The sequence below is a fragment of the Dendrobates tinctorius genome, unplaced genomic scaffold, assembly GCF_039654945.1.
Source record: "Dendrobates tinctorius isolate UK_male_01 unplaced genomic scaffold, ASM3965494v1 ptg000296l, whole genome shotgun sequence".
Taxonomy (NCBI): domain Eukaryota; kingdom Metazoa; phylum Chordata; class Amphibia; order Anura; family Dendrobatidae; genus Dendrobates; species Dendrobates tinctorius.
The window spans coordinates 5774193-5800140 of NW_027361963.1; the positions used below are offsets into that span (position 1 = coordinate 5774193).

At 42.0% G+C, this 25948-nt stretch overlaps 1 protein-coding gene across 1 annotated transcript in view; it reads left to right on the forward strand.

Moving 5' to 3' along the window:
• Positions 1-25948, forward strand: part of LOC141073059 (uncharacterized) — a 123467-nt gene that overhangs the window by 95684 nt on the left and 1835 nt on the right. The window contains 3 exon segments of the mRNA XM_073560376.1: positions 7360-8751; positions 25392-25468; positions 25591-25651. Of these exon segments, the coding sequence (XP_073416477.1) occupies positions 7360-8751; positions 25392-25468; positions 25591-25651 (1530 nt within the window).

Sequence of the window (25948 nt, forward strand, 5' to 3'; positions counted from 1 at the left end):
CCGGTACGGGTTTTCCATAAAACCATATCAGTCCGTGAGGTTTATTATTCAGCATAAACCAAAGGAAGCACCACAAAGTTCATATCAGCATAGCGTCCATTATATAGGCTATTCAGCCTCATCATTATCTCACCCGTCAGGGTTCCTTATGAGGCTTCACCATCGCATACGTTAGTTCCCTCCAGGGAGCTCTCAGTCACACATCGCCAATGCTCACACAGCCGCTCCACAGGCTGTTAGCCAGGAGATCCTTCTCCTCACAGGACCTTCCAAACTGGACCAATCAGGTCCCAGCATTCACCCCTTGTGACCTACCCTGGCCACCTTATATGGTACGTAGCCACGCCCACTGGGTCACATGGCTATGACCTCATCACAGGTCCTTCACACACTTACAAATCCTTTTACTATAGGCGTTTTCAGACCCTCCCCTGGGTGGGTTTGTAGGTAACCAGAACCCGCCCATCTCTCTAGTTAGCTGAAGACATCTCCCTTACTCTTAGAAACAACACCTCAGCAATGATATTGCTGATCACACATACAGAAGTCTCCATCTCAAAGCCACCCACTTTAAGATACATAACTATCCTTCAGGATTCTGCCACTCATCCGCTCTCTTGGGACATCCACACAACGCCCCCTAGTGGACACAGTGGTCATTACACCACAGTATATACACTTTACCGTTCTAAAAGGCCACAGAGGCTGCAACATCATTAACAAGAGGGGCTACTAACCAAACACCATGAAGAGCAAGGAGAGCTCCAAACTTTCAGGGTCAAAATTGTTGATAAGTCCAAGTCGGGTTTGGGTTATTATTTATTATTATATCCTCATTTATTCCATGGTGCTTAACATGTGAATAGGGGTTCTTATAATTAATACGAGTACTGTATTCTTAAACAATACAATCACTGACTGGTCCAGGAGGAGAGAGGACCCTTCCCCCGAGGACACACAATCTACAAGCGACGGGTGAGGATACAGAAGGTGAGGGTAGAGCTGGTCGTGCAGCGGTTTGGTGGATCGGTGGTCACTGCAGGTTGTTGACTTGCCAGAAAAGGTCGGTCTTCAGGTTCTTTTTGAAGGTTTCCATGGTAGGCGAGAGTCTGATATGTTGTGGTAGAGAGTTCCAAAGAAGGAGGAGGGAGAAATCTTGTATGCGATTGTGGGAAGAGGAGATAAGCAGGGAATAGACAAGGAGATCTTGTGAGGATTGGAGGTTGCCTGTACGGTAAGTAACGGGAGACGAGGTTACAAATGTATGGAGGAGACAGGTTGTGGCTAACTTTGTATGCCATGATTAGGGTTTTGATCTGGAGTCTCTGGGTAATGGAGAGCCAGTGAAGGGATTGACAGAGAAGAGAGGCCGGGGAATAGCGAGGGGACAGGCAGATTAGTCGGACAGCAGAGTTTAGGATCGATTGGAGGTGTGCGAAAATGTTAGAAGGGGGGCCACAAAACAGAAAGTTGTAGTAGTCAAGGAGATGATGAGGGCATGGACTATGGTTTTTGCAGATTCTTGATGAAGTAATGTAAGGATCTGGGAAATATTTTTGAGTAGGAGTCGGCAGGAAGTCAAAAGGGCTTGGATATGTGGTTTGAATGAGAGATCAGAGTCTAGGGTTATCCCAAGGCAGCGAGCTTGTGGGACTGAGGTTATAAAAAAAATCCCAATCTCTTTTGATCTCTCGGAGCACCATCGGATCCATTATCATCAAATATAAAAAACATGGTACCACCACCTGCCAAGAGAGGGCCGCTACTAAAACTCTCATCTTGGGCAAGAGGGCATTATTCAGAGAGGCAACACACAGACCAAAGGTAGCCCTGAAGGAGCTGCCGAGTTCCCAAGCAGAGACTGGAGTATCTGTCCATGTGACCACAATAAGCCGTACACTCCATAGAGGTGGCTTTTTTGGAAGTATGGGCAGAAAAAAGCCTTGCACACAAAATTTGTAAGAATCGTTTTGAGTTTACCATGACGTGTAAGACTCCTCAAATGTAGGAAGATGCTGTGGTCAGATGAGACAAAAATTGAACTTTTTGGCCACCTAGGTAAACGCTGTGTCTGGCGCCAAACCAACATATCTCATCACCCCTAGAACACCATCCCACAGTGAAACATGGTGGCAGCACCATGCTATATTGATGATTTTTGGTAGCAGGGACAGAGAATATGGTCCGAGTCAAAGGGAAAATGAATGGTGCAAAGTACAGGGATGTTCTTGAGCAAAACCTATTTGTCAGTGATTTGAGACTGGGATGGAGGTTCACCTTCCAACAAGACAATTACCCAACGCATACTGCTAAAGCAACATGAGTGCTGTAAGGGGAAATGTGTAAATGTTTTCGAGTGGCCTAGTCAAAGCCCAGACCTTAATACAATTGAGAATCTGTGGTCAGACTTGAAGATCCCTGTTCACCAATGGAAATCATCTAACTTGCTAGAGCAATTTTGCCTTGAGGAATCTGCAAAAGTCCCAGTGGGAAGATATGGAAAGCTCATAGTGTTAGGGTACACAAGATGCGTGTGTTGTCATTTTAATGGTCTGTTGCCAAATTGTATCTACAGTCATGGCCAAAAGTTTTGAGAATGACACAAATATTAATTTTTACAAAGTCTACTGCTTCATTTTTTCTAATGGCAATTTGCATATACTCCAGAATGTTATAAAGAGTGATCAGCTTAACAGCAATTACTTGCAAAGTCAATATTTGCCTAGAAAATGAACTTTATGCCCCAAAACACATTTCAACATCATTGCAGCCCTGCCTTAAAAGGACCAGCTAACATCGTTTCAGTGATTGCTCCATTAACACAGGTGTGGGTGTTGATGAGGACAGGGATGGAGATCAATCTGTCATGATTAAGTAAGAATGACACCACTGGACACTTTAAAAGGAGGCTGGTGCTTGGCATCATTGTTTCTCTTCTGTTAACCATGGTTATCTCTAAAGAAACACGTGCAGTCATCATTGCACTGCACAAAAATGGCCTAACAGGGAAGAGTATCGCAGCTAGAAAGATTGCACCTCAGTCAACAATCTATCGCATCATCAAGAACTTCAAGGAGAGAGGTTCCCTTGTTGCCAAAAAGGCTCCAGGGCGCCCAAGAAAGACCAGCAAGCTCCCGGACCGTCTCTTAAAAGTGTTTCAGCTGCGGGATCGGGCTACCAGCAGTGCAGAGCTTGCTCAGGAATTGCAGCAGGCAGGTGTGAGTGCATCTGCACGCACTGTGAGGCGGAGACTCTTGGAGCAAGGCCTGGTCTCAAGGAGGGCAGCAAAGAAGCCACTTCTCTCCAGAAAAAACATCATGGACAGACTGATATTCTGCAAGAGGTACAGGGAGTGGACTGCTGAGGACTGGGGTAAAGTAATTTTCTCTGATGAATCCCCTTTTCGATTGTTTGGGACATCTGGAAAACGGCTTATTCGGAGACCAGGTGAGCGCTACCACCAGTCTTGTCTCATGCCAACTGTCAAGCATCCTGAAACCATTCATGTGTGGGGTTGCTTCTCAGCCAAGGGAATGGGCTCTCTCTCAGTCTTGCCTAAAAACACAGCCATGAATAAAGAATGGTACCAGAATGTCCTCCGAGAGCAACTTCTCCCAACCGTCCAAGAGCAGTTTGGCGATCAACAATGCCTTTTTCAACATGATGGAGAACCTTGCCATAAAGCAAAGGTGATAACTAAATGGCTCAGGGAACAAAACATAGAGATTTTGGGACCATGGCCTGGAAACTCCCCAGATCTTAATCCCATTGAGAACTTGTGGTCAATCATCAAGAGACGGGTGGACAAACAAAAACCTTCAAATTCAGACAAAATAAAAGCATTGATTTTGCAAGAATGGACTGCTATCAGTCAGGATTTGATCCAGAAGTTGGTTGAGAGCGTGCCAGGGAGAATTGCTGAGGTCCTGAAGAAGAAGGGTCAACACTGCAAATATTGACTTGCTGCATTAACTCATTCTAACTGTCAATATAACCTTTTGTTACTCATAATATGATTGCAATTATATTTCTGTATGTGATAAAAACATCTGACAAACACACATAAAAACCAGAGGGCAGCAGATCATGTGAAAATATAATATTTGTGTCATTCTCAAAACTTTTGGCCATGACTGTAGTAGAAATCGCTGGACAAAGACAATGAGTCGTGTCTCAAATGAGTTCTGATTTTATTGGTCGAGATGCACAGTATTATAAGGTTTTTTTCACACATTACTCATTGCCTTATCTAATAATTATTGCAAGTCATTGCTGATTACACATGTCATTATCTTTATTACTATAAGGATCATTACTGGTTAATCGATTAGCTCGAGCTGACATCTGTCTTGCAGGCAGCATATTGAGCTTTTGGTTTATATATGGGATACTAAAAGTGATTTTTCCTACTAAAAGCACCTTTAGCATTTACTCTTGATAAGTGCAGTAGCTTATACAATCATCTTAGAGTCGATTTGAAGGTTTTTATGTAACCTAGTGACAGGAATGATTCAGAGCACATAATAACACGATTCAATACATATTCAGCAAAGCATCCATTTTGAATATAAGCATCCATGATCTGTATCCTTAACCCCTTACTGCCATTGGACGCAATAGTACGTCCAATGGGAGTACCCCCGCTTTGGTGAGCCCGCATCAAAGCCGGGACATGTCAGCTGTTTTGAACAGCTGACATGTGCCCGCAATAGGTGCAGGTGGAATCACAATCCTCCCACGCCTATTAACTAGTTAAATGCCACTGTCAAACGACATGTTCACAGCCCAACACCGTACAGGATGCTTGGCATTTGCCACAGAACACCAGGATAGGCAAATTCGCCACTGGCACCCTGTGCTCTTCACAGATGAGAGCAGGTTCACACTGAGCACATGTGACAGACGTGACAGAGTTAGGAGATGCCGTGGAGAGCGATCTGCTGCCTGCAACATCCTTCAGCATGATCGGTTTGGCAGTAGGTCAGTAATGGTGTGGGGTGGCATTTCTTTGGAGGACCGCACGGTGTTGGGCTGTGAGCACAACCCCCAGATGTGGACGTCGGGCCCTCAGACCATTCTCATGGAGTCAGTTTCTAACCATTTGTGCAGACACATGCACATTTGTGGCCTGCTGGAGGTAATTTTGCAGGGCTCTGGCAGTGCTCCTCCTGTTCCTCCTTGCACAAAGGCTGAGGTAACGGTCCTGCCGCTGGGTTGTTGCCCTCCTACGGCCTCCTCCACGTATCCTGGTGTACTGGCCTGTCTCCTGGTAGCGCCTCCAGCCTCAGGACACTACGCTGGGAGACACAGCAAACCTTCTTGCCACAGCTCGCATTGATGTGCCATCCTGAATGAGCTGCACTACCTGAGCCACTTGTGTGGATTGTAGAGTCCGTCTCATGCTACCACGAGTGTGAAAGCACAACCAACATTCAAAAGTGACCAAAACATCAGCCAAAAAGCATTGGTATTGAGATGTGGTCTGTGGTCCCCACCTGCAGAACCACTCCTTTATTGAGGGTGTCTTGATAATTGCCAATAATTTCCATCTGTTGTCTATTCCATTTGCACAACAGCATGTGACATTGATTGTTAATCAGTGTTGCTTCCTAAGTGGACAGTTTGATTTCACAGAAGTTTGATTTACTTGGAGTTATATTCTGTTGAGCGGTGGATACCGTGTCACTGCAAGCCATGCGCACACACACCCTGACGTCTGGATGGACGACTCATATCTATGCGTCCACACCAGTGCTGCACACGAGCTGCCATATATAAAGTGATAAAGTAAATTGTTTTACAACTCTCATTGACCAGATACCTATTAACTTAAATAAGTGCCTTCATGGCATCCCCAGTGTGTTCTGTAAACCGTTGTTGATTATAATATAGGTAGTATATCCATTTTGCATTCTTGCCTATCCCAATCATGGGGATAATGATTCAAACCCAAATGCTATCTTGTTTCTGGTCATCTCCGAATGTTGCATCTTAGCCCCATATTGGGCGCCAAAATGTTAGGGCACACAAGATGCGTGTGTTGTCATCTTAATGGTCTGCTGCCAAATTGTATCTTGGAGGGTTATGGCCAGAGAAATAGCTGGACAAAGACAATGAGTCGTGTCTCAAATGATTTCTGATTTTATTGGTTGAGATGCACAGTATTTCTAGAGGGAAATGAAGTGTTTTCCCATACCCATACTTATCTAATAATTATTGCTAGTCATTGCTGTTACTGTCATCCACATGTCATTATCAATGTAAGGATCATTACTCTAATGGTTAATCGATTAGCTCGAGCTGACATCTGTCTTGCAGGCAGTATATTGACCTTTTGGTTTATATATGGGATACTAAAAGTGATTTTTCCTACTAAAAGCACCTTTAGCATTTACTCTTGATAAGTGCAGTAGCTTATACAATCATCTCAGAGTCTATTTGTAGGTTTTTATGTAACGTAGTGACAGGAATGAATCACAAAGCATATAAAAACACATGATTTAATACATATTCAGCAAAGTGTCCATTTTGAATATAAGCATCCAGGATTTGTATATCTTCATATATCATATCCTTAACAATAGAGACTTATCCAAAGCGACTTGCAGCTGTAATTGCTGCAAAATGAGGCTCTACAGAGTACTGACTTTAGGGGGGCAAATAGAAATGCACACTGAAGTTTTTAGTTGTTTTGTCCTATTTGTTGTTTGCATCATAATAAAAAGAAAGCCAAATGTGCACAGTTGTAGGCATGTCCTGTACATTAACTAATGCAAGCCCGAAGTAAAAACAGTGAAATAGCAAAACATGAAAAATACCAAGGGAGGTGAATACTTTTGCCAGCCATTGTACTCTCTCATTGTGCCTTGAGTGGTATTTCAGTCTTCTAAGGTTTCCTATGATGCCCTTAGGCATACTATGGACATGACACAGTGGCTGGAGCTCGACTGCTCCAGGATGTAAGGTCACCTTTGTGATTAGTCCATCTCATTTGCATATGGTACTGAAATATTACAATGCTATTTCTAATTGTGTGGACAGTTTTCTACACTAAGGACATGATAGGAAGCTTAAGACAGGGAAATGGCACTGGTGGGTAAATCCTGATGGCTGGTTCCTTAAGAACTGTCTATTTGCTGTCTAATCTCTGCCACCCCTGACTTGTGCCAATGTCACCAGTTTATAAGTGTTATTCACTTTACCCGTCATTGTGTTATTGCTACGGCATCTGGTTATCTTCCTTATTACCGGTACCTTCACTGACGAGGGTCTTCATTGTGAGCTCCATAAAATAAATTTAGAAATCCCTTTTGTGTTGTAGAAAAAAAATCACATCCGATCTCTCTTTCTTCCTTATAGGAAATCCCTGTGAGAATAACGGTTTGTCACTAAATTGTAAGAAAGAAGATATCAGGAAGCAGTCTAATGGAGAAACCCTCATTACCCTTCATGGACCTCCTGGACTTCACAGCACTTCACTTTCTTATACTCCTCCTAATCATGAGGAACCCTCTCCTGAGCAATCTCACATTGTTACCACAATTCCAGGTGACAAAGTGGATACAAGATTTCAGTGTGACAAGCAACTTACTACAAGCTCAGATTATTTAGCACATGGAAAACACAAAGGAGAGAAGCCATACTCCTGTTCAGAATGTGGGAAATGTTTTGCAATTATATCAAAATTTGTTATACATCAGAGAATTCACACAGGAGAGAAGCCATTTTCTTGTTCGGAATGTGGGAAATCCTTCAAAGATAAAGGGAGTCTTATTAGACATCAGAGAATTCACACAGGAGAGACTCCATATTCATGTTCAGAATGTGGGAAATGTTTTAGAAATAAATCTAGTCTTGCTACACATGATAAACTTCACACTGGAGAGAAGCCTTATTCATGTTCACTGTGTGGGAAATGTTTTATACAAAAAGCTAATTTTGTTTTACATCAGAGAAGTCACACAGGAGACAGGCCGTATTCATGTCTAGAATGTGGAAAGTCCTTCACAGATAAAGGGAGTCATGTTAAACATCAGAAAATTCACACAGGAGAGAAGCCGTATTCATGTTCAGAATGTGAGAAATGTTTTGAAAATAAATCTGATCTTGATATACATCAAAGAATTCATACAGGGCAGAAACCATTTTCATGTTTCCAATGTGGAAGGTGCTTTTCTAATAAATCACAACTTTGTAAACATGAGAGAATTCACACAGGAGAGAAGCCGTACTCATGTTCACAATGTGGGAAGTTCTTTACAGTGAAAGGGAATCTTATTAGACATCAAAGAATTCACACAGGAGAGACTCCATATTCATGTTCAGAATGTGGGATATGTTTTAGAAATAAATCACATCTTATTAGGCATCAAAGAATTCACACCGGGGAGAAACCATTTTCATGTTTACAATGTGGAAAATGCTTTACGGATAAATCACAACTTTGTAAACATCAAAGAATTCACACAGGAGAGAAGCCGTATCCATGTTCAAACTGTGAGAAATGTTTTACAGATAAATCAGGTCTTGTGAGACACGAGAGAATTCACACAGGAGAGAAGCCGTATTCATGTCCAGAATGTGGGAAATCTTTTATATATAAATCAAGTCTTGCTGCACATGAGAGAATTCACACTGGAGCGACGCGTTATTCATGTTCACTATGTGGGAAATATTTTGTAAATAAATCAAATCTAGTTATACATGAGAGAATTCACGAAAGAAACTGTGATTATGTTCACCGTGTTTTATAAATTTTAATAAACAGTGCTTAGCATAAATGCGTGGTGTACTTTGATAAGTAAAATCTGAATTAATATCTCACTGAACAAGAACAATTTCCAAAATTTTGCTAACGCAATTTCATAGAACATTTTTTTATCCAATCTAATATATAAAGCTCAATGTGTGTATGTGTGTATGTATGTGTGTGTGTATGTCCGGGATTGGCATCCTCACCCTCGCAGCTACAGCCACAAAATTTGGCACAGTCACACGTCTGGACCCCGAGAGCGTCCTAGGATATGTTGTGAGGTGAAATTTTAACCCCGCGCGTTCCAATTCAAACAATTTTGCCCCTATCTACACAATGGGGAAAAAGTGTGTGTATCAAGCCCCGCCCCTCATTATGATGTCATAATGGTTGCCATGGCGACGCTGATGTCATCATAGGTTGCAAGCCCCGCCGCTCATTATGATGTCATAATGGTTGACTATGGGATGTAGGATGTGTGATGGGTATATGGGCACTCGACTATGGAATGGCGAATATGTATGATGGGTATATAGGCATGGGATGGAGAATGTGTGATGGGTATATGGGCACAGGACTATGGGATGGAGGATATGTATGATGGGTATATGGGCACGGGCCTATGGGATGGAGGATGTATGATGGGTATATGGGCACGGGACTATGGGATGGAGGATATGTATGATGGGTATATGGGCATGGGACTATGAGATGAAGGATGTGAGATGGGTATATGGACACTCGACTATGGGATGGTGAATATGTATGATGGGTATATGGGCACGGGACTATGGGATGGAGGATGTGTGATGGGTATATGGGCACGGGACTATGGGATGGAGGATATGTATGATGGGTATATGGGCACGGGACTATGGGATGGAGGATGTGTGATGGGTATATGGGCATGGGACTATGAGATGAAGGATGTGAGATGGGTATATGGACACTCGACTATGGGATGGAGGATATGTATGATGGGTATATGGGCACGGGACTATGGGATGGAGGATGTGTGATGGGTATATGGGCACGGGACTATGGGATGGAGGATATGTATGATGGGTATATGGGCATGGGACTATGGGATGGAGGATGTGTGATGGGTATATGGGCACTGGACTATGGGATGGGGGATAATTATAATTTGCTAAAACTAACCACAGTTAGTTACTATGCCCGGGCAGCACCGGGCTCTTCAGCTAGTAACAGTATAAAAGTAAGAAAAATCTTCGGTTTTACCCAAATTAGTTGTAAAAATGAGTTCACCCAAAATCAAAAATTACGTTTAGTATTTTCTGTGGCCTCCATGATTTTAAGGACAGCACCAAGTGTGCTAGGAACATAATGAACAAGTTGGTGACATAAAGCAACATCTATCTTTTTTCAAGAACAAGGTCTTTTGGAGCCTGGTGCTGGATGGAGAGTGATGACAACTGTCTCTTCAGGATTCCCCATAGGTGTTTGGTTGGATTCAGATCAGAAGACACTTGGCCACTGAATCACTTTGACCCCTTTCGTCAGAAATGCAACAGTGGCCTTAGGTGTGTGTTTTGTATCATTGTCATATTGGAAAGGGCTGGTCTAACCAGAGCACGGAGTGATCGCATCATCTTTTCAGAGAGCATTGTATCTGAATTCATGATTGTGAAGGAAATATATAATTAATATAGTTGACAAAAGGGTGAAATTGAATATGCCGGTACTGAAAGCACAAATGGGCTTTTCCTGGAGCTGTGAAACCTGGCACATTATCTCCTACACCACGAGCTTCAAAGGGGTTAGCAAATGTTCTGGACGAGGCAGAATCTTTCCTATTCACTGTATAGAGGAGTGTGAGGGGACCCATAATATTTGAAATGCCGCAACTTAACCCCTCATCCATTTACAAACAGCATCTTAGGTCATCCTGGAAATATGAGCCTATGGTCAGGACTATAAAAAGCTGGGTGACACAAAGAGAAGGTTTTCACATGAAAGGGCTGATGGGCTCCAGAATTCCCTTCTCCTTCCCTCAAGGAAAACAGAAGATAGCTGGAGGCTGAAACGCTTAGAGATTTCTGTTATTTCTCCCTTTTTTATGTTATAACTATTTTGCATATTTGTGTGTCATTTTCTTTTTAACGTTTTTATATATTTATCTGAAGCACTATATAATTTATATTAACGCTTAAAATCTTTAAGTTTGAGCCTTGTTCACCCTAAAAGTACCATAGCCCATCAGAGAGTGTGTGACCTTTTGATTGTTCGGAAGCAACATATCTTGGGGACTCATCGTGTGTTTGATGAGTGGTGGCAGCCGTTTAAGAAGGGAAGCAAAAGACCAGAAAAAGCCTTACACCTGACAAATGCTATTGAGAACTCTGCTATTAGAAGTGGAAAGGAAGAACAAAGACGAAAGAATCTAATTAATAAAAATATTGGAGAAAGAGAAACCAATCACAAACTAAAATGTTTCTATACTAATGCACAAAGCATGGGCAACAAACAAGGAGAATTGGAACTACTAACACAGGAAAAGAAATATGATGTCATTGGAATCACTGAAACTTGGTGGGACAATACACATGATTGGAATACAAGACTAGAAGGATACAACTTATTTGCAAGAAACAGACTTGATAAACGAGGAGGGGGTGTCGCATTGTATGTTAGAAACGCGTATATCTGCACAGAGATTGAAGCTTCAGAGACTGGGAGTTCTGTGGAAACTGTTTGGGTAAGAATACAAGGACAGAACAATGGAAAGGACACCATTGTAGGCATTTACTACAGGCCGCCTGTGCAAGCTGAAGATATGGATGAACTCTTTATGCATCAAATGGCCAAGTTCTCCAAAAAATATGACATAGTTGTCATGGGAGATTTCAACTATCCAGACATTTGTTGGGAATCTCTCTCAGGCAAAACTAACAGGTCAAGGAAATTCTTATCCTCTCTTGCTGACAACTTTATCTTCCAAAAGGTAAGGGAGAAAACAAGGGGAACTGCTACCTTGGATCTAATCCTTATAAACAGGGAGGAAATGGTTGAGGAGGTAAAAGTGGCTGGGACCCTAGGAGGTAGCGACCATGCTATTTTAGAATTTTGGATAACTAGAGGAGGAAGACCTGTGAAGACTCAGACGTCAAGGTTAGATTTCAGAAAGGCAGATTTTAAGGGATTCAGAAAGAGAATTGGAGGGATCCAATGGCTGGATATCCTTAAAGACAAAAATGTCCAGGAAGGATGGGAAATCTTGAAAAATGAAATTCTCAAAGCACAGTTGTTAACAATTCCGAAAAGAGGGAAGAATAGGAAGCATTTAAGGAAACCAGGATGGATGAACACAGAACTTAAGCACATGCTAAAAAGGAAGAAAAAAATGTTTATAAAATGGAAAGAGGGAGGCATATCTAAAGAAGAATATAATGCTGTCTGCAGAACCTGCAGGGCACAAATCAGATTAGCTAAAGCTGAAAATGAATTGAGGCTTGGAAGAGATGTCAAAAGCAATAATAAAGGATTTTGGGGATATGTCAAAAGTAAAAGAAAAGTCAAAGATGCTATAGGATTTTTACAGGATGAAAATGATGAAATGGTAAGACAGGATGTTGAGAAGGCTGAACTTTTAAATTCCTATTTTGCATCTGTTTTCTCTCAGAAAGGAAATGTAACATCAACTGTTCTTCACTGTCCTATTAAGGGAATAGAAGAATCCAGGATATCTATAAACAGAAAGATAGTGAGGAAACACTTAGCTAACCTAAATGAATTCAAGTCTCCAGGTCCAGATGAATTACACCCCAGAGTACTGAAGGAGATAGCAGAAGAAATTTTTGAACCCCTCTCCATAATCTTTGAAAATTCTTGGAGAACAGGAGAAGTGCCAGAAGACTGGAGAAGAGCAAATGTTGTTCCTATCTTCAAAAAGGGGAAGAAGGTGGACCCAGGCAACTATAGGCCGGTGAGTCTGACTTCTATACCAGGAAAGATCTTTGAACAAATTATTAAACAACATGTATGTCAGTACCTGGATAAGAATGAAGTGATTAAACAGAGTCAGCATGGGTTTGTAACTAATAAGTCATGTCAGACTAACTTAATTTCCTTCTATGACGGTATCACTGATTGGGTGGATCAAGGAAATGCTGTAGATATAGTATATCTTGACTTCAGCAAAGCATTTGACAAAGTCTCATACAATCCTTATTGAAAAAATGACTAAGTATGGAATGGACAAGGCAACTGTTAGGTGGATTCATAACTGGCTTAGTGATCGGACCCAAAGAGTGGTCGTAAATGGCTGCACATCCAGTTGGAAGAATGTCTCAAGTGGGGTACCACAGGGCTCTGTCCTGGGCCCTGTATTGTTCAACATCTTTATCAACGATTTAGATGAAGGAATTGAGGGTAAACTGATTAAATTTGCTGATGACACAAAGCTAGGAGGGATAGCTAATACTAGAGAAGAGAGAGAGAGGATTCAAAAAGATTTAAATAAACTGGAGAAGTGGGCAGCAACTAACAGAATGGTTTTTAACAGGGAGAAATGCAAAGTACTACATCTGGGCAATAAAAATGAAAAAAACATATATAGAATGGGAGGAATAGGGCTAAGTGACAGCACATGTGAAAAAGACTTGGGTATACTAATAGATCACAGACTGAATATGAGTCAACAGTGTGATGCAGCAGCAAAAAAGGCAAATGCAATTCTAGGATGTATTAACAGAAGCATACAGTCTAGATCACGTGAAGTCATTATTTCCCTCTACTCCTCTTTGGTCAGACCTCATCTGGAATATTGTGTCCAGTTTTGGGCACCACATTTTAAAAAAGACATCAACAAACTGGAGCAAGTTCAGAAAAGAGCGACCAGAATGGTGACCGGTCTGCAAACCCTGTCTTATGAGGAAAGGTTGCAGGATTTGGGAATGTTTAGTTTGCAAAAGAGAAGACTGAGAGGAGACTTAATAGCTGTATACAAATATCTAAAGGGCTGTCACATTGTAGAAGGATCAACTTTATTCTCATTTGCACAAGGAAAGACTAGAAGCAATGGGATGAAACTGAATGGGAGGAGGCACAGATTAGATATTAGAAAAAACTTTTTGACAGAGTGATCAATGAGTGGAACAGGCTGCCACGAGAAGTGGTGAGTTCTCCTTCAATGGAAATCTTCAAACAGAGGCTGGACAGGCATCTGACTGGGATGATTTAGCGAATCCTGCTTTGAGCAGGGGGTTGGACCAGATGGCCCAGGAGGTCCCTTCCAACTCTACGATTCTATGATTCTAAGAAATCATATTGGGGTGTCATTTACCCTCATTTTATAGATTAACCCCTTTACCCCCGTGGGTGGTTTGCACGTTAATTACCAGTGCTATTATCACCTTGTGACAACCTTGATTTCTAATTAAGAATAGGTGCCACACAATGGTACATCTTAAAAACCAATTTTTATTATGCAAAAATACACAATTGAAACCAATTAAAAAGAAGGTGCCAGACCGAAATGAAAGAGACCCATTAATTATGGGAGCACAACACTATAGAATCATAGAATCGTAGAGTTGGAAGGGACCTCCTGGGCCATCTGGTCCAACCCCCTGCTCAAAGCAGGATTCGCTAAATCATCCCAGTCAGATGTCTGTCCAGCCTCTATTTGAAGACTTCCATTGAAGGAGAACTCACCACTTCTCGTGGCAGCCTGTTCCACTCATTGATCACTCTAACTGTCAAAAAGTTTTTTCTAATATCTAATCTGTGTCTCTTCCCATTCAGTTTCATCCCATTGCTTCTAGTCTTTCCTTGTGCAAATGAGAATAAAGTTGATCCTTCTACAATGTGACAGCCCTTTAGATATTTGTAGACAGCTATTAAGTCTCCTCTCAGTCTTCTCTTTTGCAAACTAAACATTCCCAAATCCTGCAACCTTTCCTCATAAGACAGGGTTTGCAGACCGGTCACCATTCTGGTCGCTCTTTTCTGAACTTGCTCCAGTTTGTTGATGTCTTTTTTAAAATGTGGTGCCCAAAACTGGACACAATATTCCAGATGAGGTCTGACCAAAGAGGAGTAGAGGGAAATAATGACTTCACGTGATCTAGACTGTATGCTTCTGTTAATACATCCTAGAATTGCATTTGCCTTTTTTGCTGCTGCATCACACTGTTGACTCATATTCAGTCTGTGATCTATTAGTATACCCAAGTCTTTTTCACATGTGCTGTCACTTAGCCCTATTCCTCCCATTCTATATATGCTTTTTTCATTTTTATTGCCCAGATGTAGTACTTTGCATTTCTCCCTGTTAAAAACCATTCTGTTAGTTGCTGCCCACTTCTCCAGTTTATTTAAATCTTTTTGAATCCTCTCTCTCTCTTCTCTAGTATTAGCTATCCCTCCTAGCTTTGTGTCATCAGCAAATTTAATCAGTTTACCCTCAATTCCTTCATCTAAATCGTTGATAAAGATGTTGAACAATACAGGGCCCAGGACAGAGCCCTGTGGTACCCCACTTGAGACATTCTTCCAACTGGATGTGCAGCCATTTACGACCACTCTTTGGGTCCGATCACTAAGCCAGCTATGAATCCACCTAACAGTTGCCTTGTCCATTCCATACTTAGTCATTTTTTCAATAAGGATTGTATGAGAGACTTTGTCAAATGCTTTGCTGAAGTCAAGATATACTATATCTACAGCATTTCCTTGATCCACCCAATCAGTGGATTGAAGGCATGAATGTATGGCATAACATTGGATATTACTTCATAACATTTCCAGAAAAGGAGAGGCACAAAGAGAGACATAAACAATGCAGAGTGATGTAGTCCCCTATAACAACTTTCAACTACCACCAGGCATATTACTGAAGTTAGTAGGACAATCGTGTCTAGCCCCTATGTGTCCTCCCTATCGGTATAACATGATTAATGAACAAACCAGATGTGTCATTTGTTGCCAATACTACATACCGCAAGCTGATGGTGCTTCCTATGCGTCCCTTATGCCCTGACGCGCGTTTCGCACTGCTTCATCATGGAGGCCAATTTTTACAATTCTGACCACTGTCCCTTTATGAGCTAATAACTCTAAAATGCTTCAAAGTATCCCGGTAATCCTGAGACTGTTTTCTCGTGACATATTTTACTTCATGTTAGTGGTAAAATTTCTTTGATATGACTTGCATTTATTTATGAAAAAAACGGAAATTTGGTGAAAATTTTGCAATTTTCCAACTTTGAATTTTCATGCCCTTAAATCACAGAGATACGGCACACAAAAAACTTAATAAGTAACATTTCCCATATACTTACTTTACATCAGTACAATTTTGTAACCAAATTTTTATTTTGTTAGGAAGTTAAAAGGGTTAAAAGTTAAACAGCGATTTTTCATTTTTACAGCACCATTTTTTTTTTGGGACCACATCACACTTGAAGTAACTTTGAGGGGTCTATATGATAGAAAATACCCAAAAGTGACGCCATTCTAAAAACTGCACCCCTCAAGGTGCTCAAAACTACATTCAAGAAGTTTATTAACCCTTCAGGTGCTTGACAAGAATTTTTGGAATGTTTAAAAAAATTAACATTTAACTTTTTTCCACAAAAAAAATTACTTCAGATTCAAATTTATTTTATTTTACCAAGGGTAACAGGGGAAATTGAACCCCAAAAGTTGTTGTCCAATTTGTTCTGAGTATGTTGATACCCCATATGTGGGGGGAAACCACTGTTTAGGCACATGGCAGAGCTCAGAAGGGAAGGAGCACCGTTTGGCTGGAATTGAGATTGAACACCATGTTGCATTTGGAGAGCCCCTGATGTGCCTAAATAGTGGAAACCCCCCACAAGTGACCCATTTTGGAAACTAGACCCCCCCCCAAGGAACTTATTTAGATGTGTGGTGAGCACTTTGATCCCCCAAATGCTTCACAGAAGTTTATAACGTACAGCCGTATTTTTTTATTTTACCAAGGGTAACAAGAGAAATTGGACCCCAAAAGTTGTTGTGCAATTTCTCTTGAGTACGCCGATACCCCATATGTGGGGGAATACTACTTTGAGGCACAGTGTAAAGCTCAGAAGGGAAGAGGTGCCACATTGGAGTTCAGATTTTGCTAAAATGGTTTGAGGATGCCATGTCACATTGGCAGAGCTCCTGAGGTGCCAGAACAACAGAAGCCCCTATATGTGAACTCATTTTACAAACTAAACTCCCTAATGAATTCATCGAGGGGTGCAGTGATCATATTGACACCACATGTGCCTCAGAATTTTATACCACTGAGCGGTGAAGAAAGAATAAATTACATGTTTACCACTAAAATGTTGTTTTAGCCCCAAGTTTTTAATTTTTCTAAGGGTTAATAGGAAAATTTTTTACAACAAACTGTGCGCCAATACCCTACATTTAATCGGTAAATATTTTTCAGGCACAGTGCAAATCTCAGAAGGCAAGGAGCGCCAGATTTTACTGGTATGGTTTACAGGTGCCATGACCCACTGGATGAGCCCATGAGGTGCCAGAACCGCAGAACCTCCCATATGTGACCCCATTTTACAAACTACTCCTCTCAATGAATTCATCTAGGGATGCAGTGATCATATTGATATATTGATACCATGGGTGGGTCACAGAATTTTATACCATTGAGCAGTGAAGACAAAATAACTACATTTTTACCCCCAAAATGTTGTTTTAGCCGAAGATTTTACATTTTTACACAAGTTGATGATAAACTTACCTTGAGCAACCATTGCCAGGCAGCGGCTGCCAAGGCAAACAGGATCATGGGGTGCATTAAAAGAGGTCTGGATACACATGATGAGAGCATTATACTGCCTCTGTACAAATCCCTGGTTAGACCGCACATGGAGTGCTGTGTACAGTTTTGGGCACCGGTGCTCAGGAAGGATATTATAGAACTAGAGCGAGTACAAAGGAGGGCAACAAAATTAATAAAGGGGATGGGAGGAACTACAATACCCAGAGAGATTATCAAAATTAGGATTATTTAGTCTAGAAAAAAGACGACTGAGGGGCGATCTAATAACCATGTATAAGTATATAAGGGGACAATACAATTATCTCTCCGAGGATCTGTTTATACCAAGGAAGGTGCCGGTCACAAGGCGGCATTCTCTGCGTCTGGGGGAGAGGTTTCTCCACCAACATAGAAGAGGATTCTTTACTGTTAGGGCAGTGAGAATCTGGAATTCCCTGCCTGAGGAAGTGGTGATGGCGAACTCAGTCGAGGGGTTCAAGAGAGGCCTGGATGTCTTCCTGGAGCGTAACAATATTGTATCTTACAGTTATTAAGTTCTTCAGAAGGACGTAGATCTGGGGATTTAGTCTGCTGGAATATTGGCTGAACTGGATGGACAAATGTCTTTTTTCGGCCTTGCTAACTATGTTACTATGTTCCAAGGTCAATACCAAAAGATCACGTAGTAAACAAAGGGGAAATATGAAGTTGCAAGCCAGTTCACATGCCAGGGTCAGAATGCCAGAGAAACAGCGGATAAGCAATAACTAACGGGTAGTCTGAACATGGTCCAAAGGTCAGCAACGGAATATCAGATGCAAAGGGGCAATGACAAACGGTTAATCAGAACACGGTCCAAAGGTCAGCAGCAGAATATCAGATGCAAAGGGGCAATGACAAACAGGTAGTCTGAACACGGTCCAAAGGTCAGCAGCAGAAGAAGATCAGAACTTACAGCACAGGGTACAGGTGAACACACCAGAAAGCACCAAAGTAGAACAAGCTTTTGACTGGCAATGATCTGGGCTAGACAGCTCACCTAAACAACAGAGCAAGTACCAAGAATATGGCGCACCTGTGGAAGTTTCTGTACCTTCCAGTCAGATAGGTCAACCGAGCTGTCAAAGCAGCCACAGCTCAGCACGTCCCAGCACAGGATAGGATGCCAGAGCTGTCCATCACAGAGTCCCAGACTCTCTGAGCAGAGGAATAATGACAGTACCCCTCTTCAAGGGGTGGCTACTGGACCTCCAAGTTTCCTAGGAAGCCTACGGTGAAAACCTCTGACCAAATGATCAGCCTTCACAGAATGAGCCGGAACCCAGGATCTCTCCTCGCGTCCGTATCCCCTCCAGTGAACCAGATATTGGAGGGAATTTCGGACACTCCGAGAATCCACAATTCTCTGCACCTCGTACTCAAAACCTCCCAACAGAGACACGAAAGGACTGTGGAAGCTTTAATCTCCAAAATCTCATACGGGCCAATGAATTTCAGGCCCAACTTTGCTGAAGATACTTTTAACCTTATATTCTTGGAAGATAACCAAACTTTATCCCCAACTTTGAAAGTGAAACTCACCGAACATTTCCTATCAGCTTTACGTTTTTGCCGAAACTGAGCCATCCCAATATTCCTCCGAACCTGCCTCCAATCATCCCCAAGTTTCTGAACGGTCACCTCCACTCCAGGGCATCCAGAACTCATCCTAGAGAATTAACCAATAAGGGGAGGTTCCAGTGGACTGATTGACCCGACTGTTAAAGGCGAACTCAGCAAGAGGCTAAAATGAGGACCAGTCCTCCTGCTGAGCAGCCACAAAACTTCTTCAAATTTGTTCTAGCAATTGATTTGTCCTCTCTGACCGTTTGTGTCAGGGTGATAAGCAGAGGAAAAACAGAAATCAATCCCCAGCTTCCTACAAAATTCCCTCCAGAATTTAGAGACAAATTGCACCCCCTATCAGATACAATGTTTAAAGGAATGCCATGCAATCTCACCACAGGATTGATAAATAACCTGGACAGTGTTTTAGCATTAGGTAGCCCTCATAATGGAACAAAGTGAGCTGGTTTTCTGAATCGATCAACCACCACCAAAATAACCATTTTTCCACCAGATAAAGGCAAATCCGTAATGAAGTCCATGACCTTTCTGGAATAGGAAATGGGGCCAATTAGCCAGCCAGTTATGACAGACTTTAGCGCGTGCGCAAATCTCACAAGCGGATACAAGGTCCTTAACCTCGTTAAGCATAGATGGCCACCAAAAGAGTCTAGCAACAGCTTTCTGTGTAGCAGTGACTCCCGGGTGACCACTTAAGACGGAGCAATGAAATTCCTGCAATAGACGTAATCTAACATACACAGGCACAAATAATTTAAGTTCAGGAGTAGCGGATGGGGCCAACAACTGGACCTCACGAATTTCAGCTTCCAATACTTAAGATACCATAGAAATCACAATTCCTAGAGGAAGAATGGAGGATGGAGATTCTGGAGGAGAAACAGAATCAAGGCTGCATGACAATGCGTCAGCCCTAATATTCTTAGACCCCGGTCTGAGCGTGATGAAAAATTGAATCTAGAGAAAAATAAGGACCATCTGGCCTGTCTAGGGGTTAAACGTTTAGCAGATTCAATATAGGCTACGTTTTTATGATCTGTCACCACAGTAACAGGATGAATAGCTCTCCAAAAAAGGTCTCCATTCTTCAAAAGCTAATTTGACCGCGAGCAACTCACAATTCCCCACATCATAATTTCTTTCAGTAGATGAAAATTTCCTGGAGAAAAATGCACATGGACGCAAGTTGGTCAGAGTTTTGGAACCTTGAGACAAAACGGCTCCTACCCCAACCTCTGAGGCATCCACCCCTACGATGAACTGTTTCTGGAGATCAGGTTGAATCAATACTGGAGCAGACATGAAGCACTCCTTTTATTTATTAAATGCGCCAACAGCCTCCAATAACCAAACCTTAAGATTCGCCCCTTTCGTGTGAGGTCTGTAAGGGGTTTCAATATATGAGAGAAACCCTTAGCAGGGTCCCTTCCTGTGAAGGTGGGCGACGCCGCGGCCTCGTGTCCATGGGAGGGTTGTGGCAGTGGTGTGGCACACACGCGGCCTCCCGCAGCCATTTTCCTGAAGCCCCGGGAAGCAGAGAACTCAATCTGCGCACGCGCAGCCTCAGGAAGATGGCCACTGAGAAACCCGTGATTCACCCAGCTCTGCTCTCCGTGGACACCGTGCCGTGGCATCACCACACCTGAGGAAGGGACCCTGCTCAGATGCACGCCGTACTGACTACCGCGCCTCAGAATCGCCGCACCTCTGCCTCCGCTACACCACACCACTGCTGCAACCAACCAGTAAGCCTGCGTTCGCACTATAAGACGCACCCTCCATTTTCCTCACAATTTTTTTAGAGGAAAAGTGCGTCTTATAGTCCGAACAATACGGTACATCCTCTACATGCATTCATCAGCAGGGCACACCCCCGAAGCCTCTTACCGGGTGGGTAGTTCATATAGCAGACTGGACACACATAGTACAATTGCCCCTGGCAACAGTCTGTCTGTGCCACCCCTTTACCTTCGGGATGCTCCGCCCCCTTTTGTGTAACTACCATTCCTCGGAACTCCACTCCCTTTTGGGACTCTGCCCCCTTTTGGCAACTACTCCCTTTTTGGATACTGCCCCCTTTTGGAACTCCACCCCTTTTTGGGCAACCGTGCCAGTTTGGGTTATCGACCTCTTTTTGGGCACTACCCCACTCTGGGTTACACCCCGTGGAATCCCCCACGGCCTTTTTAGGCCCCAGTTCGCATAGTACGGTTATGTCTCTCTGGGCTTGTACTGGCCCTTTAAGAGTTTATATGCTCTGGACATCTGATGTCCTCTCATGACATCTCACCAGCTCCTGCTAGCACTGCAACAAAACCGCCAGCACCTCCGGCTGCCGATTACAAGCTGCTGCTGATAGATAGCGATTGGTTCCTAAGTTAATTCAACCACACTCATTAGCAATGAAAATGGGGTATAAATAGCTTCCAAAATCATTTTATTATACACCTGATGAAGGCCTACATGGCCGAAACGCGTTGTTTTTTTTAAATAAGTTTTTATTGTCTTACATAAAAAATTGTATTTGCTATGCATAGCCAATAAAATATCATCTGATTCAACATCAGAGATACTTGATTCTTTGGATATATATCCCTCTTATTCCAAATTGGGTTAAGGATCCTCTGAAGGAAACGCCCTGAAACATCCTTATTCACAATATCACGCGGAGGAATTTTTTTCTTGGAGAGGAAAATCATCTCCATGTTATTACAGACGGGCAGAATACCGGTGGAAGGATCACCCTTGTTTGCAAACTTTTCCCAGTGTTGTGCCTCCTTGCACAACCACCCCAGGTGAGCAAGATTCAAGTTGTATTTTTCTCACCAAGTAAGATTGACTCCTCTGCTACGCTTAGATAGCACTCTCCCTCTCCTTCTCCTCATCATCTCTTTCCCAGGACCTCATTCACCCAAATCTCCACTTAAAAGGGATTTCCACATGGGAAGGGAAGCAAAAGACCAGAAAAAGCCATACACCTGACAAATGCTATTGAGAACTCTGCTATTAGAAGTGGAAAGGAAGAACAAAGACAAAAGAATCTAATTAATACAAATATTGGAGAAAGAGAAACCAATCACAAACTTAAATGTTTCTATACTAATGCACAAAGCATGGGCAACAAACAAGGAGAATTGGAACTACTAACACAGGAAAAGAAATATGATGTCATTGGAATCACTGAAACTTGGTGGGACAATACACATGATTGGAATACAAGACTAGAAGGATACAACTTATTTGCAAGAAACAGACCTGATAAACGAGGAGGAGGTGTCGCATTGTATGTTAGAAACGCATATATCTGCACAGAGATCCAAGCTTCAGAGACTGGGAGTTCTGTAGAAACTGTTTGGGTAAGAATACAAGGACAGAACAATGGAAAGGACACCATTGTAGGCATTTACTACAGGCCGCCTGTGCAAGCTGAAGATATGGATGAACTCTTTATGCATCAAATGGCCAAGTTCTCCAAAAAATATGACAGTTGTCATGGGAGATTTCAACTATCCAGACATTTGTTGGGAATCTCTCAGGCAAAACTAACAGGTCAAGGAAATTCTTATCCTCTCTTGCTGACAACTTTATCTTCCAAAAGGTAGGGGAGAAAACAAGGGTAACTGCTACCTTGGATCTAATCCTTATAAACAGGGAGGAAATGGTTGAGGAGGTAAAAGTGGCTGGGACCCTAGGAGGTAGCGACCATGCTATTTTGGAATTTTGGATAACTAGAGGAGGAAGACCTGTGAAGACTCAGACGTCAAGGTTAGATTTCAGAAAGGCAGATTTTAATGGATTCAGAAAGAGAATTGGAGGGATCCAATGGCTGGATATCCTTAAAGACAAAAATGTCCAGGAAGGATGGGAAATCTTGAAAAATGAAATTCTCAAAGCACAGTTGTTAACAATTCCAAAAAGAGGGAAGACTAGGAAGCATTTAAGGAAGCCAGGATGGATGAACACAGAACTTAAGCACATGCTAAAAAGGAAGAAAAAAATGTTTATAAAATGGAAAGAGGGAGGCATATCTAAAGAAGAATATAATGCTGTCTGCAGAACCTGCAGGGCACAAATCAGATTATCCAAAGCTGACAATGAATTGAGGCTTGCAAGAGATGTCAAAAGCAATAATAAAGGATTTTGGGGATATGTCAAAAGTAAAAGAAAAGTCAAAGATGCTATAGGATTTTTACAGGATGAAAATGATGAAATGGTAAGACAGGATGTTGAGAAGGCTGAACTTTTAAATTCCTATTTTGCATCTGTCTTCTCTCAGAAAGGAAATGTAACACCAACTGTTCTTCAATGTCCTATTAAGGAAATAGAAGAATCCAGGATATCTATAAACAGAAAGATAGTGAGGAAACAGTTAGCTAACCTAAATTAACTCAAGTCTCCAGGTCCAGATGAATTACACCCCAGAGTACTGAAGGAGATAGCAGAAGAAATTTTTGAACCCCTCTCCATAATCTTTGAAAATTCTTGGAGAACAGGAGAAGTCCCAGAAGACTGGAGAAGAGCAAATGTTGTTCCTATCTTCAAAAAGGGGAAGAAGGTGGACCCAGGCAACTATAGGCCGTGAGTCTGACTTCTATACCAGGAAAGATCTTTGAACAAATTATTAAACAACATGTATGTCAGTACCTGGATAAGAATGAAGTGATTAAACAGAGTCAGCATGGGTTTGTAACTAATAAGTCATGTCAGACTAACTTAATTTCCTTCTATGACGGAATCACTGATTGGGTGGATCAAGGAAATGCTGTAGATATAGTATATCTTGACTTCAGCAAAGCATTTGACAAAGTATCTCATACAATCCTTATTGAAAAAATGACTAAGTATGGAATGGACAAGGCAACTGTTAGGTGGATTCATAACTGGCTTAGTGATCGGACCCAGAGAGTGGTCGTAAATGGCTGCACATCCAGTTGGAAGAATGTCTCAAGTGGGGTACCACAGGGCTCTGTCCTGGGCCCTGTATTGTTCAACATCTTTATCAACGATTTAGATGAAGGAATTGAGGGTAAACTGATTAAATTTGCTGATGACACAAAGCTAGGAGGGATAGCTAATACTAGAGAAGAGAGAGAGAGGATTCAAAAAGATATAAATAAACTGGAGAAGTGGGCAGCAACTAACAGAATGGTTTTTAACAGGGAGAAATGCAAAGTACTACATCTGGGCAATAAAAATGAAAAAAGCATATACAGAATGGGAGGAATAGGCCTAAGCAACAGCACATGTGAAAAAGACTTGGGTATACTAATAGATCACAGACTGAATATGAGTCAACAGTGTGATGCAGCAGCAAAAAAGGCAAATACAATTCTAGGATGTATTAACAGAAGCATACAGTCTAGATCACGTGAAGTCATTATTTCCCTCTACTCCTCTTTCGTCAGACCTCATCTGGAATATTGTGTCCAGTTTTGGGCACCACATTTTAAAAAAGACATCAACAAACTGGAGCAAGTTCAGAAAAGAGCAACCAGAATGGTGACCGGTCTGCAAACCCTGTCTTATGAGGAAAGGTTGCAGGATTTGGGATTGTTTAGTTTGCAAAAGAGAAGACTGAGAGGAGACTTAATAGCTGTCTACAAATATCTAAAGGGCTGTCACATTGTAGAAGGATCATCTTTATTCTCATTTGCACAAGGAAAGACTAGAAGCAATGGGATGAAACTGAATGGGAGGAGACACAGATTAGATATTAGAAAAAACTTTTTGACAGTTAGAGTGATCAATGAATGGAACAAGCTGCCACGAGAAGTGGTGAGTTCTCCTTCAATGGAAGTCTTCAAACAGAGGCTGGACAGACATCTGACTGGGATGATTTAGCGAATCCTGCTTTGAGCAGGGGGTTGGACCAGATGGCCCAGGAGGTCCCTTCCAACTCTACGATTCTATGATTCTATGATTCCACGACAATATAAAGTTAGAGAAGATACCTCTCTGCTCAGCTGGGAGATGAGGTCCTGCTTGAAGTCTGTCCTATTCGGAAATCAAATGAGGCTCAAAAAAATCGTCCCACTTTTCTGGATGAAACTCTGAACAAGTAAAAAATACTTGGTTCCCAGACCTTTCATTTGCTCTCATATGTGGCAGACCTGCAACCAACAAGTCACTGAGACCTTGGAGCAGGTGGTGAGGTCCACAAAAATCTAGAATGAATGGTGTTGAGAGCAGGGTTTGATATATAAAGGTATACAACGGCCAACATATCCAGTCATATTGTGGTTGTGTCTCCCGCAGATGGACTCATGGAAACGAATCCACCAGAGAGATGTCCCCATCCTCTGTATTCCCACAACATCCTGGAGGATCATCGGGTAGACGGCGCTGAGCCCTGTACCGGATCTGTATAGGGCGATGACCTTTCATAGGTGTTGTTTTCAGGGTTTCTTACATTGATTTTATTTTTTCTTCATCTGTTTGCTGATCGTAAACTTAGGGTGAAGACCTAACTAATATTAACGCGGAGCTTGAAAAATCACAGATTGACACTATCACAGGTATGTAAATCGGGAATTTGGAAAGTTTTTATTTTCAGTTGATTTTCTTTCAGGATTATCCAGTACTCCAGATTTCTGATTATCAACCACTTCCCAATGCAGACAGTTTTATTTTTGGCATTTTTGTTTTTTCTTCTACTTCTCCGTAAAGCCAAAAAAAAAAAATGTTGTCTGTCCACATAGCTATAGAAGGGCTCCTTTTCGAATGGCGCCGTTCAGTCTTCCATACAATGGATCAGGAAAAAAACACAATTTCACCATTGTTTGTCTTTTTCAATGTCGTTCAATGCGTGGGAC